Source organism: Biomphalaria glabrata, chromosome 15, assembly GCF_947242115.1.
Source record: "Biomphalaria glabrata chromosome 15, xgBioGlab47.1, whole genome shotgun sequence".
NCBI classification, from domain to species: domain Eukaryota; kingdom Metazoa; phylum Mollusca; class Gastropoda; family Planorbidae; genus Biomphalaria; species Biomphalaria glabrata.
Genome location: NC_074725.1, coordinates 11,921,888 through 11,938,025, shown reverse-complemented (window position 1 = coordinate 11,938,025; position 16,138 = coordinate 11,921,888). Strand labels below are relative to the sequence as shown.

The 16,138-nt window shown below is 36.4% G+C and overlaps 2 protein-coding genes across 2 annotated transcripts; both read right to left on the bottom strand.

Moving 5' to 3' along the window:
• Nucleotides 1-3,259, bottom strand: LOC106055609 (uncharacterized). Its single transcript, XM_013211930.2, has 5 exons — nt 3,101-3,259; nt 2,540-2,628; nt 1,316-1,384; nt 660-774; nt 1-142 (listed from the first exon to the last, which is right to left on the bottom strand). The coding sequence occupies exons 1-5, from the start codon at nt 3,144-3,146 to the stop codon at nt 135-137; spliced, it is 327 nt and encodes a 108-aa protein (XP_013067384.1). The 5' UTR covers nt 3,147-3,259; the 3' UTR covers nt 1-134.
• Nucleotides 3,260-8,884: 5,625 nt separating this feature from the next.
• On the bottom strand, nt 8,885-16,138 carry LOC106055611 (uncharacterized). The gene is made up of 5 exons (XM_013211932.2): nt 15,983-16,138; nt 15,235-15,323; nt 13,811-13,879; nt 10,260-10,374; nt 8,885-9,054 (listed from the first exon to the last, which is right to left on the bottom strand). Exons 1-5 carry the CDS (start codon nt 16,026-16,028, stop codon nt 9,047-9,049), a joined length of 327 nt encoding a protein of 108 aa, XP_013067386.2. The 5' UTR covers nt 16,029-16,138; the 3' UTR covers nt 8,885-9,046.

Here is a 16,138-nt window from a genome sequence, read left to right as displayed (position 1 = left end):
TTTGTTTCAGATTGAATTTTATTAATATAAAAAAAAAGTCACACCGGCATACGTGATAATGTAAAATCTAATCTAGTAAACAACAGACGAACTCTCAAACTTTTGGCTCTCTCACTGACTTGTTAGGGCACTTGTTACATCACTGTAAAATAAAAAAAAATTAATCATTATTTTTATTAAATAAAAAAAAGTTGTTTTTTTCTCTTTAATCTTATCTTATTATTACAGAAGTTCTCTTATTTCTCTTATGCGATATCAAATAAAATAATTGCCAATAATTAATTCACTAATTAAGTATTTTTATTTATTGATTGTCTAATTGATTACTTTTTTCATTTCTTGTCTATGTCAATGAATTGATTAATGTCTTGTCTATGTCAATGAATTGATTCATGTCTTGTCTATGTCAATGAATAAGTGTGCAAATTTTCAACTTGATCCAAGAATGGGTGTGGGAGAAACAAATTCTACAAACTTTTTACCAGACAGACAGACAGACAGAGTAAGTTGATATAAGCTAATTTAAAAAAAATACTCTAAAATATAAAGCTTCAAGAAGATCAATCAGAGTAAGCCAATATGGGCGGAGACTGCTGGACTAACATTACTACAGTTTACATATTTGTACTTTTTGACTAATCAAACTATGATTTACTTACAGGAGTCAAAGAGTCCCTCTCTCTGAGTTCTGCAAGCAGCAATAGTGTCACAACAGAAGTTGCAGTGACCATGTACAGTGATATCACAGTGCTGAGTCTCGTGTTGTTGACAGTTCTGTGGAGTTTTATTTAAACAAGTGTTGTAAATGTTTTTAATAGCATTTTTTTTTTGCTTTAGCTTTATTTATATGTACATTAAATGATAGTTGGACACTAAGTTAAGCTAATTGTCATCTTAAGTATTTTGTTTTCATCTATCATCTCTCCTCTCCCGGGAATGGACCACCAACAGTTTTATCCATGCGTCTCGGAACTGGGCAAGTCTCTCCAGCTGTCCCCACGTAACGATGGTGGTGATGGCCCCGGTGGAAACGATGGTATTCTGCCTGTAAGCTTCCAGTTCACTCGGGCTTTCACCGACATGCGTCACAGACCTTCCAACTGGAGGTCCATCTTCTCCCAGGGCTGCGCTGTCGATTAGCTGTTTGGTGTTTGTGTAGCTGGTGATATTTCTACAGGATAGGGTAGCTGGTCTTAGGTCCAATTCTCCTTTTACATTCGGGCTCAGCCTGTGCAATTTTTTTAACGTAACTAAATATTTGATTCTTTAACATGAACCTTATATTAGCTTAAACACTGTACAAACAGTATTTTACCTGGCTTTGTGTACAATGGTAGGCTAGTTTGTGTCTGGTACCGTCATTCTCTACAACCAGTTGGCAAGTCTGTTGGGAGAAAACATTATGCCTTAAGTGTCGTCTGCTATGCAGGATGAGCTAAGCTATGACGCGCAGATCTTCTGCTGATTTGTTAGCATATCAAGGTAAACATATGCTTTCAAAAAGGTTGTAAAAAGATGACAGCAAAAAAAATGAAAAAAAAGGACAGTTTTAAAAAGTATTTGTAGTTTTTGTTTGTTTGTTTTGTTTTGTTTAGTTTTGTTTTTGTTTTTCATTTGTATTTTTGGCCAACGAGAACACTAAATTCAAACTCTTATTTGTATGCATTCGCGCTAAATGGCGGGCTTTGGTTCAGAAATAAAAATTGTTGCACCTCGCGCCTTGTTTATAAGTAGCACTCTCCTGGATGGCTGGAGCAGCATTCTTTAAGAGTGGTTGGATGTGTACTATTTAGCGTGGTTGGTGCAGCACTTAGTGTTGTACCCTTTAGAATGATTAATTTAATCTTCAGTGGTGGTTGGTACACAAATAGAAGAATCCCTACAATAATTAGATATGTTTTAAAGACTCGACGCCCTTAAGATTTATGAAATAGTTTTGCCATCGGTGAAGCATGAGAGATTGGCTCTCCAGTCTCCTCTGACCGTTACGAAAAGCCTGATCATCTTCGTTAAAATTTACATCCTTTATTGAGGTTTCTTTAATCCTAGACATTTCTGTGACTAAGACGAGGCCTTCACAAGGGAGCCAATAAGTATTCGGATGATTCAAAGATGAGAAAAAAAAAGGAGGCAGGTGCTGGGAAAGTTACATAGACAGCAACTGGAATCAACGTGCATACCTGTAGTGACCCTTTAAAAAACTACAGGAAGACATGTCTTGATGCTAGACTTTATTGAACAAGAATGACAAAACAGTTCACAATAACACAGTACACACACACGCACAAACTGACCTGGACACCATGACATTTTGACACACTAGAATAGATCAGTTCACAACACAAAACAAGTAACATAAATACACAACAATACCTAAAATTAAAATTATTTATTGACTCTTTGACCGATTAATTTTAGTTTCATAATGTTATTAAGTTTTAATCGGCAAAAACGTTTTCTAATTCAAATACATTAGTGTGTGTGTGTGTGTTACTGGCGTGTCGGCTTGACGCTATCCATAAAGCACACACATACTTACATCATCATTTCCATTGCATGTGTGTGTGTCAGTACATGTCGTCCAGTCATTCTCATTTGTACACCTGGGGCAGGTGATGGCACTGACACCTGGAGTAGAGAAATACTGTTGAATACTTATAGTAATTAAATAATTATAACAAGTCTTGTTCTATCACGCTCTCGTTTTAATATATCTCAAATAACTAAAAAGCCACTGTACAATTTAAATACTGGAAATAATTTTCAAATCAAAGAAAAAAAATCGCTTTCTTTATTGGAAGCAGTCAGCAGGGGATAATAGTGAAAAAAAACATCAGTGTATCAATATTAATATAACTACTTAATATATTAAATAACAGATTTTTTTTTTATTTCTATAGTGCAATCTATCAGAAATGTATTTTATTCAAATCTCTAATATTTCAAACTAGTCTAGCGCAAGATGTTACTCTTTCTGAACATGTCGTCCTATTCTGATCAATGTCTTATAAAGTTAGATACACGTTAAACACGACGGAATGTTACAACACTACAATGAAAGCATTGAAATTAATTTTAAGATAGAAAAACTAATATATACCATAAATAACAGCAGCAGCAAAAACAACGAGGCTAATTGAGTTCATGGCTGAAAAGTTGAGTTTTCGTTACGCGGTAGAAGTATGTATATGTGTATGTATGTGTCACGTGTTAGAGGAACGTTCCGATTTGTAAAAGCGACAAACTCAGCTTCCAATTTATACCATTAGTGAAACGCAAATCAACATTTTTAACCTAATTTTAAAAAAAATTTTTTGCAATTATTAATATTTTTTTGTTCAAAATAAAACTTTGATAAAGAATTGCTTGAGATGTGTTTTTTTTTTTTTTGTTTTTTTTTTATTTTCTTGACACAGGAAATCACACAGGAATCAACCAGATACTTCTATACTTGATAAGAGTTCCAACATGACCTTGATACAAGGGAGATGAGCGAGTAACAATTTAAAGAACACAAAATGTATACTTATATTTAATTATAAAAGTCGTCTTCTCATTTACTTTTCTTTGCTTTTTTTTCTGAATACTTACATACACAATAATATCAACATTACTCATTCATTACTGTTGTATTTGCTTCTAATGTAGCTCCGGATAGCAAGTTATGAATTATATTCCCTTGTCGGTGATGGATTTAGGCCACCTATAGGCAACACAAGTTACAGCTGGTCCTCACTTGCGATGGGCCCCTCCCCCCCCCCCCCCCCCAAAAAAAAAAAAGTATTTCCAGAGTTAGTTGTAACCATTTTGAATAAACAGCAATGGAATAATTGCCTTATGTTGATTTCACGGGGATCTATATCTCAAATAGCTTAGGGCCTTATCAAGACTAAATCCGGCTCTGTTCGTTGCACGTGTATACATACTTCAAATTTAAATACTGATTTGAATTAGCTTGTGATTGCTCTTTTAATCTAATACATAAAGTAGAATGTAAAGAGTATGTATGTATGTATGCTTGTGTGCATGTCCCGATTAGAAATCAAAACCGTTAGACCAATCTTGATCAAACTTGGCATAAATGTTCCTTATATCATGGCGTAGACCGTAGTGTGTTTTATGTCCCTTGTGGATCTTGTCTTTATAAGAACTAACTAGATCTAACAATAAAAAGCATTGATATAAATAAAGTAAAATAAATTAAAGGGGACAATCTGAATTAAAACTTGTGGGCAAAATCTTTCTCAGGCTTCTCAAGCCATCGAGGTAACCACTCTGCTTGCGAAGAGTCTATGAACATGGAAGATTGTATATAGTTATCTATTGTTTCTATTTCATGCTTGTGTTCACTAAGCCTGAGACGGCAGCCTAATACAAAGGGGACTAGTTCAGCTTATACCACCACTTCAGTCAAGTACTAGTTCTTTCCCTTGTTTGAGATACCAACAAAAAATGTGCTTTATTACCAATAATTAATTAACTAATTTTTAAATTTAAAAAAAATGGATTCTTGTATTGTTAGGTAAAAGAAATAATTGTGATAAATTTCAGCTTGATCCGAGAGTGGGTGTTGGAGATATAACGCATGGGCGTAGCCAGGATTTTTTTTCGGGAGGGGGTTTTGGGGGGGGGGTGAATTTTTTTCTCCCCCCCCCCCGCCCCCCCCTTCCCCGGCGAAAAAAAAAATCTATTTATGTGTGTGTGTGTGTGTGTGTGTGCATACAAAATCTTTATTACATTCTGACCTTTCATTCTTTCGGAAGACGTTTATTGTGCCCTAGAATAGGTTCTTCCATGAGTTGGTGGAAAAATTGTAGATTCTCCGCCATTACTAGCAAAGGGGTCCGGGGGTGCGCTAGGAGCTCCCCCAGCGCGGGGCGAAGCCCCGCCGCCAAGCACTATTTCTGATATTGAAAACCAACAAAATGCATATTCTGAGGTATCTACAGTGCATTTTCCTGCTATTAAAAAGTTATATTTCAAAAACCTAATGTGCTATTCTTACTGACTTAGACCCTCCCTCGTCGTTCGGCGCATTTGCCATCAAGCTGTTTTCATAAAATTGTAGACTCCCCGCCATTACTAGCAAGAGGGTCTGGGGGAGCGCTAGGAGCTCCTCATCGCGGGGCGAAGCCCCGCCGCCAAGCACTATTTCTGGTATTGAAAGCCAACAAAATGCATATTCTGAGGTATCTACACTGCATTTTCCTGCTATTAAAAAGTTATATTTCAAAAACCTAATGTGCTATTCTTACTGACTTAGACCCTCCCTCGTCGTTCGGCGCATTTGCCATCAAGCTGTTTTCATAAAATTGTAGACTCCCCGCCATTACTAGCAAGAGGGTCTGGGGGAGCGCTAGGAGCTCCTCATCGCGGGGCGAAGCCCCGCCGCCAAGCACTATTTCTGGTATTGAAAGCCAACAAAATGCATATTCTGAGGTATCTACACTGCATTTTCCTGCTATTAAAAAGTTTTATTTCAAAAACCTAATGTGATATTCTTACTGACTTAGACCCTCCTACGCCGTTCGGAGCATTTGACGTCAAGCTGTTTCCATAAAAATCTGTCACTGGTAATGTCTGAAGCCTCTTCCCATCTACTATGAGGACCTCCATGAATGAGTGGCGTCAAGTTGTACTAGGATATCATTGCAACTCTACTTATGCTTAATTCATTTTGTCGGAGAACATGTCCCGCAAACCTCATGCGTCGTTCTCTCACAATCTTACTAAGGGGTCGACTCCCAGTTCGGCATAGGATTTCCTTGATTTAAACCCGATCTCTATAACTGACTCCTAAAATCCGTCTTAGCCATTTTGGTTGAGCTACATTTAGTGTTTTTCGATTTCGGTAGATGACTATTCACTGCAGTTTATTAATGGAGCCCTGCCACTGGTAAAAATGTGTAACCTCTCTTGAATACACTCTTGGAATTAAGTGACTGTAGTTTGCTTTAGATTTTATATCGAAAAGAGAAGTTTTAACGTCAAAATCTTCTGTTGGGGGTTTTCCACCTCAAAATGCTCTGTAGGGGGATCTTAAACTCAAAACCATCTGGAGGGGTTTTAAACTTTAAAAAAAAGCCATCTGTAGAAGAAGGGTTTAAACTCAAAACCCCCGATTGGCTTGGCTACGCTCAAATAATTTTAGTGTGTAATTTGCTTTTTTTTTTATATTGAAGATGTATTTTTAGCACCAAACCCCTCTGAATGGGAGTTTAAACTCAAAACCCCTTTCGGCAACGTTCATAGCATTTTGAGTGCGTAATTTGCTTTTTTTCTTACACTGGAGATGTATTTAAATTTATCCTCAAACCCCACTGGAGGGGAGTTTAAACTCAAAACCCCTTTGACTACACTCATAACATTTTTAGTGTATAATTTTCTTTGTTTTTATTACTAAAGAGATATTTTTTACCTTCAAACCCAGCTGAAGTGGGGTTTAAATTAAAAACTGAGTCAAAACAATTTAGCCAGGCTCATAACATTTTGAGTGAGTAATTAGCTGCTTTTTTTTATATTAAAGAGGGGGTTTATCGTAAATTTTAGACGGGGTTTTAAAATCAAAATCTTCCTTAACTGTGCTCTTGGAATTAGGGGATTTTCGTTTGCATTTTTTTTTTGTTTTGTTTTATAGAAGAGGGGGAGTTAACTGCAAAAACCCCAGGTAGGGGGTTTAAAACTCAAAACCCCTGGTAGGGGGTTTTAAACTCAAAACCCCCTGGTAGGGGGTTTTAAACTCAAAACCCCTTTGGTTGTACTGGGGCAAGTGATGGTTTAGTATTAAAATCTCACCTAAAATAAACAAAATCAAAGCAAAAAATCAGTCACTAAATTCCGACTCCCCCCCTTCGGGGGGGGGGGGGATTTCATTTCGGGGGGGGGTTTGAACCCCAAACCCCCCCCCCTGGCTACGCCCATGAATTATAACGTATACAATTTTTTGGCCAGACAGACAGACAGACAGAGTGAGTTGATATAAGCCTTGTAAAATAAATAGATTCCTTATTAATGTTCAATTAATATAACAAACTAAACATTTTTATTTTATATTTCGTAATTTTCTAATAATGGTAATTAATAAAGATTCGTAATAACCAAAACACAAAACAGTTCAAATTTTCCTTATGAAGAAATCAATTGTAGTCGAACTGAATCCAAGTCACAAAAGACTGAGAAGGAGTGCAGTCTTCACTTATACACGACGTGATGATGACTAAGTGATGTACAGGAACATTCTTTGCCTTGATTATGTTTGTTTGTAAAATGTTTTACATTTTTCGGATGTTCCTTCAGAGTTGAAGATAATTACTTCCTAGTCCAAACCTCCCGCAGGACGACGGGGGATGGGAGCGGGCAGGGTTTGAACTCGGGACCATCGATAAATCTGAATGACAGACCAGCGTGCAAACCGCACGACCAGGCAGCCCAGTTCTAAGTACACATTGTTGGACATAAAAACATTTACAATGGGAATTCATGCTTGTCAATTGGTAAATGCACCAACAAAAACATTTAGCTTTATGTTTCTTGGAATTTTCGGGCTACCATAGAAGCTAAAGACAGTTCCTTACGAAAGAATCTCAATGTCAAGGACTTCGTTCATTTAACATGTGTACGTACATGTGTCTACAACAGAGAACAACAGACAACCAAATGATCGTCAAGTTTGAACAATTGCTGAACGATTTTAACCCTAATTGTTGTGAAGGAGCTTAGTGTTTTGTTTTGTGTGTTTTTGGTAATGTATTCTTATACTGAATAAAAATAATAATGATATAAAAAAAGATTTTTTTAAAAAAGCAGTACTTCACGTTGCTACGTAGTCCTTGCTGTGATCTACATATTTGTTTCATATCCACCACAGACATAACCGTTATCTGATAGTTTAGTTTCTCTTTCCGCAGTCTACGTGTGTGTCCTCGGCTGTAGATTTCCTTTTGGTCTGAAGGGTGTATCCCACTACCTTTGTAATAAATCTTTAGTTCTCTCATTTGTCAGTTTATTCGGTTAAAGCAAGCTGCGGCTCCAGCTGTCTCATTCGGATACCACCTTCTGTCAGTTTACTCGGTTAAAGCAAGCTGTGGCCCCAGCTGTCTCATTTCGATACCAGCTTCTGTCAGTTTATTCGGTTAAAGCAAGCTGTGGCTCCAGCTGTCTCATTCGGATACCACCTTCTGTCAGTTTACTCGGTTAAAGCAAGCTGTGGCCCCAGCTGTCTCATTCGGATACCAGCTTCTGTCAGTTTACTCGGTTAAAGCAAGCTGCGGCTCCAGCTGTCTCATTCGGATACCACCTTCTGTCAGTTTACTCGGTTAAAGCAAGCTGTGGCCCCAGCTGTCTCATTTGGATACCAGCTTCTGTCAGTTTACTCGGTTAAAGCAAGCTGTGGCCCCAGCTGTCTTATTCGGATACCACCTTCTGTCAGTTTATTCGGTTAAAGCAAGCTGTGGCCCCAGCTGTCTCATTCGGATACCAGCTTCTGTCAGTTTACTCGGTTAAAGCAAGCAGTGGCCCCAGCTGTCTCATTCGGATACCACCTTCTGTCAGTTTATTCGGTTAAAGCAAGCTGTGGCCCCAGCTGTCTCATTTGGATACCAGCTTCTGTCAGTTTACTCGGTTAAAGCAAGCTGTGGCTCCAGCTGTCTCATTCGGATACCACTCGGTTAAAACAAGCTGTCGCTTCAGTTGGTATTTAAATCATTTTCTGGGGCACCTCTATTGCTCCGACCACCTTTCTTTAGGTATTTTTTGAAACTGATAGTTCAAGGATGATTTAATCATTACTTTTCTTTCTTATAGCTTCAACGGAAGATGAGATGTATATATGAAGACTTTTTCCCCCTCCATTTACATTTCAAGATGAAAGAATTGAACAATATAATTTCGTTGCGTATAAAACGTTTATTGTTATTACAAATGTGATATTATTCAAATACATCTCCACCATCATAATTAAACAGAAATAAATGTCTCCGTGATATTATTTCTGATGATCGCTTGCCTTTCCAAACTATCACGTCATGTGAGTTGTTGTGAGGAAAACTTAAGCCACTGTGACAACAAACAAATGATATTATTATTCATGAATCAAGACTTGACTTTCCAACTAAAAATGTTAAGATATTGATTTAAACTCCAATAAGTTACAATTTAGTTTAATAACAAATATCTATTTTTTTAGTATTATTTATTACATCTGATACACAACAACAGTTCACAACAATATATATATATATATATATATATATATATATATATATATATATATATATATGTTAAGATGTTAACCTATGAACTTTTAAGACTACTTATTTTATCTAAGGGCATATATTAAGAATTTTGTTTAGTACAGAAGTGAATGTTTTCGGAATATCAACGTAGATCTAGATTTAGTTATTGCTTAGATAAGTTGTTACAGGAAAAAAAAAACTTGTTACTCTGTGTCTACGTAGTTGACACTGAAAGCATAGGCTGAAAGAAGAAATCAAGCCTTTGAGAGTAAATATTACAGAAAACTGCTGGGTATCAGATACCAGGGAAAGAAAACAAGTGACTACTTTTACAAGTCATCATTGGGGCTGGCAAATAATAGTAACTCGTCAATACTTTGAAACGAAGACGAAAAATGAGATGGTTCTGTCATATCGTAAGACATGATTCAATTTTTAAATCGTCCTTCTAGGTCCAGTGGAGAGAGCACGAAGAAAGGGCCGTCCAAAGACAAGATGGACGAAACGAAAGAATGGGCCAGCTTCTTTCTGGATATTCTGCTAAGAAAAGCTGCTGACCGGAAGCATCGTATGTATTTGGTTACGCGAATATTCACAGCACCCCTACGATTAAAGTCAAGTGATGAGTTGACTCTACTACTAGTGAACTAGCATTTAATACTGCATTTGGAAATTCTTTCATTAGTTTTTTTTTTAATTCGTGTCACAGTCTCAGTTGGCAGTTGATGCTTGTGGTCTTTTTGAGACATGTATTTCTAGTAGTTAATCAGTATTATTCTGTACAGTGTAGTCAGTGTTACCCGCTGAGATGCGGACGTGATTTGTAATATAGTCTGGAGAGTTAAACGTATTGGATATTTTTGATACGCTGTTATGGGGATAGGATTTTCTTGACTTGTAGCACTAACAAGGAGTGCAGTATTATTATTATTGTTGTCGAATAAACTTTATATTTGTCTGCTGAAACGGACTTAAGTCAATTTGTGGTATATATGTTTGTCACGTGTATAATCACGTTTTACTTACAAGAGTCGAAGAGTCCCTCTCTCTGATTTCTGCAAGAAGCGATGGTGTCGCAGCAGAAGGTGCAGTGTCCATGTACAGTGATGTCACAGTGTTGGGTCTCATGTTGTTGACAGTTCTGTGCAAAGTATGCAGCAATACTTCATTAGTTCGGTGTAACAGTTATCTTATCTTCTTATCTTATATAATACAGACGTTACTTCAAAAAAGAAGATGATTACGTCCTACGCGTCATGCATTTAGTCATGCATATTAACCAATGACTTAAATTCTGCCAAGTCACTGGTTTTCCTGGCTAGCTCAGGCAACCCATTCCATGCTCTAATAGCACTAGGGAAGAAGGAGTATTTGTACAAATTTGTCCTAGCATATGGGACGAGGAATGTGCCTTTATCTTTGTGTCTTTCAGAGTATTTTATTAAATTTTGTTTTTGTATTTGAAGATTATGGTTCAGTGTTTTATGTATTATTGCTACTTTACTTTTGAGCCTTCTGTCCTGAAGGCTTTCTAAATTTAGTGATTTTACTAAAGGTGTTACTCTAGTCAAATGTGAATATTCGTTTGTTATGAATCGCACTGCTCTATTTTGTGTCTGTTCTAGTTTCTTAATGTTTTCTTGAGTTGAGGGGTCCCAAACAGAGGATGCATATTCTATTATTGGCCTAACCAAGGTTAAATAACATTTTAGTTTTATGTTCTTATTTGATTTATAGAAATTTCTTTTAATAAATCCTAATGCTTTGTTTGATTTTTTTTGTAGTTTCATCAATATGTGGATTCCATGACAGTTTTTCATTTATTATAACACCTAGGTATTTTGCGTTTTTAGTCTGTGTTACTGGTTTGCCATGAATAAGATAAGTGGAATTAATTTGTTTTAGTTTTTTTGTTACTCTTAACAACTGACATTTTTCTGGGTGGAAAGACATGCTCCAATTTGATTCCCATTTCTGTAATTCATCTAATTCTCTTTGTAAAATATCTGTGTCTTGTGTTGGTTTTATTGTTCTATATATTATGCAATCGTCTGCAAATAATCTGACTTTTGTTCCTGAAGTAATGCAATTTGGTAAATCATTTATGTAAATTAAAAATAGTAGTGGACCCAAGACTGTTCCTTGAGGTACACCTGAGTTTACTGTTATCGGTGTTGATTTAGAGCCATTTATTATTACAGTTTGTTCTCTCCCTATCAGAAAGTCTTTAATCCACTGATGCAGTGGACCATTAATGCCGAAATATTTTAATTTTTTAAGCAAACTATGGTGGTGAACTTTGTCAAAAGCCTTAGAAAAATCTAGTAAGATAGCATCTATTTGTTCACTATTATCTAAACCTTTTGAAAAATCATCAATTAGTCCTATTAGTTGTGTTTCACATGATCTATATTTCCTAAAGCCATGATGGTATGGTGTGAGGACATTATGTTTGTCTAAGTGGTTTATGATGTTGCTACATATTATGTGTTCTAGGATTTTACATGTGATGCTGGTAAGTGATACTGGTCTGTAGTTTCCTGGGTCAGATTTTTCTCCTTTTTTAAATAGGGGGGTGACATTAGCTTCTTTCCAGTCCTTTGGTACTCTGCCCTGGTTAAGTGAAGCCTGAAAGAGTATTTTGAACACTGGGGCTAGCTCATTACTTAGTTCTTTGAGTAATCTAGCTGGAATACCATCAGGTCCAGAAGCTTTATTTGGTTTGGTGTTGGCTAATAGTTTTTGAATTCCATTTTCTTGTACTACTATATCTTCTATGTTGTCTACTTGGTTCAAATTCAGTAATATGTCTTTGTCTCCTGGGGCTGAGAATGCTGATGCAAAGTATTTGTTTAGAATGTTTGCTTTAGTTTCATTATCATTATGTATTATGTTATGTTCATCTTTTAATGGCGCTACGCCTGTTGTTTCCATTTTCTTAGACTTAATGTATGACCATAGGTTTTTGTTGTTGTCTTTAGATATTACATTGTTTATGTATTCACTCTGCAGCTGTCTGCTTACTTTTTGGGTTAAGTGTTTAATTTTTATATACTTTTTGTAAACTCTTTCTGCATTAGTTTCTTTAAATTTTCTATATAGGTTTTCCTTCTGTTTACAAAGCTTCTTTAGTCTATTATTAAACCAGCATTTATTTATTTCGTTTGATGAGTGTTTAGTTGGTATTTGATTTTCTATAATGCTTTTAAGATGGTTTTTAATGAAATTCCAGAGGTCATCGACTGGTTGGTTAATGTCTTTTTCTAATAAGAATGTTTGTTGAAAGTTTAATGCAGCTTGGTGTAGTTGTGTTAGGTTACATTTATTCCAGAGTAAGATTTTTATTTTGGGTTTTATATTGGCTACTGCTTTTATCTGACTGTGTATTTTTATGATCTCATGGTCTGATAGACCAGGGAACAGTTGTTCTGTTCTTGTTGTTGTTAACATGATATATTATGATGAATCAAAGAGTAATTGCATTACGCACTTTTATAATAACTGCTTTTGACAGAAAATTTCAGATAAGGTGTTAGTAAATTAGAAATTTTCAATTTTGGCGGAAAACAAAAAAATATCTGGCGTGTTCCGGCGAACAGAATAAAGAAACAATATCACTAGAACCGCAATGTTCAACCTTTCGACTGTGGTCCATACCCAAGCCTCGATGCCCTGCTATTTGGTCCGTGACTAGGTTCTATCTGGACGTAACAAGGTGCTATAAAGGTTTCTCAAAGTTTCGGCTCTCAGTACATGATGAACAAGTATAGTATCAGTTTCATTAGACTTTAAAAGTTTTGTGGAGATTGCTAAGCACAAAAAAAAAAAAAAAAGTTGGCAGCACTGCCCTAGAAGACTACTTGCAAATATTAACAATGCCAATGCGTTTGTAAGTTCCCCTTTCAGACCTTGTGGTCTATAGGGCAGATGAAGTTAAGGTCATCTGTTTCTGTGGCCTACGGTTAACGAGGGTGTCATGTGGCCAGCACAACGACCAACCGCCTTTCCCCTCCCCAACGAATGTCAGGTACCCATTAGAGCTGAGTGGACTACGAGTACGATCCCGATATTAAAAATCCCAGTCTTCACCAGGATGCGAACTCGGGACCCTCGGTTCGGAAGGCAAGCGCTTTAACGCTCAGCCACTGCGCCTCCCAATGTATTTGTACTCCACCCAAAAAAAGATGTGCAGATTTTAAAAAGGAAACTTCTAAAACTTATTATTTATTTATACAGGCAAGTGAGGTTTGTTTATAAAGAAGACTCCTTAATAAAATGGTACACGTTCACAAAGTCTTTGTTTTTGTCCGTTTGTGTTTTTGTGTGTGTTTGTGATGTGTGGTTGGAGTGTGTTTGTATGGTGTGATGTCAGTGATGTGTGTTTGATGTGTATGTGTCCTTGTATGCAAAGCATGTTCTAAGAAAAACTTATATGCACGAGCAGAGGGTTATTGTTCTTTGAATAAAATGCGGACAAGTGTGTACATTAAACAGATGAATGTTTTAACAGCAGGAAATATTTGCTCCTGAATGTGATCCCTATACGTAATACCAATGTGTTTGAGCTCAAATATTACCTGGCTGTGTGTACAATGGTAGTTCACTCTGTGTCTGGTGCTGTCATTCTCAACAACCAGCTGGCATGTCTGTGGGTAGGGAAACAAGATGGCGTTAGAGACACGTAGACATGTCTGTTGTGTACTGGTAACAGACTTTTTCATTCATGATAAGGTAACTCATGCATTTTTATAACATAGAAAGAATATAATAAATAGCCCTCTCAATGTGGGTAATTGGAATAGCTTTCTATGTTGCTGTTGACATATTTCTTACTTGTGGTTGAAGTATCACAATTTAAAGTAGAAGACAGACACCAGTAAAGTGCTTGATGTAGCAATCTGGTCATTGATTGGAGTAGTTTCAGTACTACACTTAGAGCAGCATTTTAATTCTCAGTATTGGAAGAAAGCTTGGACAATGGAAAACAGCTTTTTACAACATTCAGGCCAAACATTCTAAATGAAGAGTGAACTCGAGTGAACTAAGATATCTTGCTTCTTTAAACGTTCAATCTCTTTGTTGATGTCATGGCTACGACTACAGAAGAAAAGCTTCAGACTCATTGAAATACTTGGGGCTAGGACTGTAAACTAGAAGCTTCAGACTCATTGAAATACTCGGGGCTAGGACTGTAAACTAGAAGCTTCAGACTCATTGAAATACTTGGGGCTAGGACTGTAAACTAGAAGCTTCAGACTCATTGAAATACTTGGGGCTAGGACTGTAAACTAGAAGCTTCAGACTCATTGAAATACTCGGGGCTAGGACTGTAAACTAGAAGCTTCAGACTCATTGAAATACTTGAGACTAGGACTGTAAACTAGAAACTTCAGACTCATTGAAATACTTGGGGCTAGGACTGTAAACTAGAAGCTTCAGTCAGATAAATGTGAGAGTGTGCATTTGGGGACATGATGGCTGACTGGAGAAATAGTCTAGTAACAGAGATGGCAATATACGAATATTTCTATCATAATAGACAGTTTATAGATGAGTCTCATTATAATGATAATGCAAGAATCAACCACATCATCTTCAACAACCTTAACAGCTTTAACAATAAAAATCAAAACGAAATCTATAACAGACAGAAGTTTAGTTAATAAATACAGACTAGTAAAGTAAAGTTTCCCCTTCAGACCTTGCGATCTATGGGGCAAATGATGTTAAGGTCATCTGTTTCTATGGCCGACGGTTAACGAGCAGGGTTTCCTGTGGCCAGCACAACAACCAACCGTCTTTACTTTCCTCAACTGAAGTCAGGTACCTATTAGAGTTGGGTGGAGCGCCCTAAATTCAAAATCACATTCTTCACTGAGACTCGAACCCAGGACCTCAGGTTCAGATGCCAAGCGCTTAACCACTCAGCCACCGCGCCCTTAAATACAGAGTAATTTGTTATATTACAGGGAGAGCAATGGAGTCAATTTGATAGACTTACGTCATCATTTCCGTTACATGTTTGTGTGTCAGTACATGACGTCCAGTCATTCTCATTGGTACACCTGGGGCAGTTGATGGCACTGACAGCTGAAGTTTTAAAAAAAGTGCTCAAAACATTTTCTATAATAGACTTGAAATGTATTTAACGTTTAATATAGATACAGTAATTGACAGTACATTTAAAATTATTAAAATAATTGTAAGATATGATAAATTGAAATTTCTTATGAATCTCATTCACCAAAACGAACGATCACGTGATAATATTGTTAAAACAACGAAAAATAAATGTCACGTGATAACAATTGTTGATTAAGATTAGATCGTAATTTGTATGGAAAAGTTATATGGTGTTTGATTACGATTGGTGTATGAAGTCCATTGGAAATGTTTTATTTTATGTTCTATGTTATGACGTCAATGTTACAAACTCTCTACGCCAATTCTGTACAGCATTCGAACATCCACAATTTTAAGAAGACTTTTCTTCAACTAAATATCAAACATAAAAATTAACCTAGATTCCAGAACATTAAATAGTCTATAAACTTGCCGAAAGTATTCATTTCATTATTTAAAAACTAAATTTTCTCGTAACTTAAAAACGTATAAATAAAAGAGCAACAGATTTGCTGACTGTGTGGTATTCTGTAATCAAAAGTTGTCTCTTGGAGTCTAGACAATTTAATTACGAAAGCGACATAACATTAAGCTTACTCAGAAGATTTTAAAATCGAAAACCATACCGTAGATAAGTGCAGCAGCAAAGACGATAATACTGATAGCGTTCATGGCTGAAATGAGAGTTTTACTGGCTAGAGAAACAAATCAAAGTGTGCAAGAAAACCTTCGAATTGAAAATCATCAAAAGAGTTCCTAATTTATAGGTTTCTCAAAAGATG

Bases quoted from the DNA above. Each gene is read 5' to 3' on its own strand.
- LOC106055609 (XM_013211930.2), bottom strand. From the start codon at position 3,146: ATGAACTCAATTAGCCTCGTTGTTTTTGCTGCTGCTGTTATTTATG. The intron at 2,629-3,100 runs GTATATATTAGT...TCTCTACTCCAG, and splicing joins TGCTGCTGCTGTTATTTATG to GTGTCAGTGCCATCACCTGC. The intron at 1,385-2,539 runs GTAAGTATGTGT...TTCTCCCAACAG, and splicing joins CATGCAATGGAAATGATGAT to ACTTGCCAACTGGTTGTAGA.
- LOC106055611 (XM_013211932.2), bottom strand. From the start codon at position 16,028: ATGAACGCTATCAGTATTATCGTCTTTGCTGCTGCACTTATCTACG. The intron at 13,880-15,234 runs GTAAGTCTATCA...CCCTACCCACAG, and splicing joins CATGTAACGGAAATGATGAC to ACATGCCAGCTGGTTGTTGA. The intron at 10,375-13,810 runs GTAATATTTGAG...TACTTTGCACAG, and splicing joins ACCATTGTACACACAGCCAG to AACTGTCAACAACATGAGAC.